A 635-nucleotide genomic window follows, 5' to 3' on the forward strand; every position below is an offset into this window, starting at 1 on the left:
ACGGCAAATCTGATGTCAATCATTGGCCAAGTGTCAGAGCCAGCGAGACAATAACACAAACGCATAGCGACGCTTACCGTTCCTCTTGGGGGAGTAACGATCACCACTAGATTGGCACCGAAACAGAGTCTCGGCACTACGTCAATTGCGAATTTGCATATCTGCCTCTAGGACAGATACGTCTTACGAATTCACATAGATGTTGAAATCCCATTGCACAAGATTTCAAACAACGTCCATTACCACACAAATGGACAGGGTCATCTCTTTAAAACCGGTCTCTGGCCAGCACGGGACTAGGAGACTCCGCCGAGGGAAGTCCCCGTTAACGGGCAGGAGGGCGGGGGGCGGCGCGGGGGCGGTCGGGCTGAAAAAAACCTTGCTTGAGATCCCATTGCTGAGATCCGAGCAAGGCGGCAGGCCTCTGGTACCGCAACCGGGAGAGGAAGAGGTGAGCTTTGAAAATATGGACTTTCATCATTTGATACGGTTAGGGTCGCGTCGTGCAGTGTAACCCGTCGAACTCCTGCACACCACCCTATCTCACATTCCTCCTATCCTTGCACTGCTATTCTCAAACATTTACTTATTCTAATACTCAAACTATAGCAGTGCTACAAACTCACTATGCTCAA

At 50.2% G+C, this 635-nt stretch overlaps 1 protein-coding gene across 1 annotated transcript; it reads right to left on the reverse strand.

The window, feature by feature from the left end:
- Positions 1–225: 225 nt before the first annotated feature.
- On the reverse strand, positions 226–542 carry Tsp_13915 (putative TonB protein; the record flags this gene model as incomplete). The annotated part of the gene is given in 2 exon segments (XM_003365999.1): positions 226–367; positions 379–542. Coding segments are annotated over 2 exon segments (306 nt in total), but the record flags the coding sequence as incomplete, so codon positions are not given.
- Positions 543–635: the final 93 nt, after the last annotated feature.

The sequence above is a fragment of the Trichinella spiralis genome (assembly GCF_000181795.1).
Source record: "Trichinella spiralis strain ISS 195 chromosome Unknown Scfld6744, whole genome shotgun sequence".
In the NCBI taxonomy this organism is placed as follows: domain Eukaryota; kingdom Metazoa; phylum Nematoda; class Enoplea; order Trichinellida; family Trichinellidae; genus Trichinella; species Trichinella spiralis.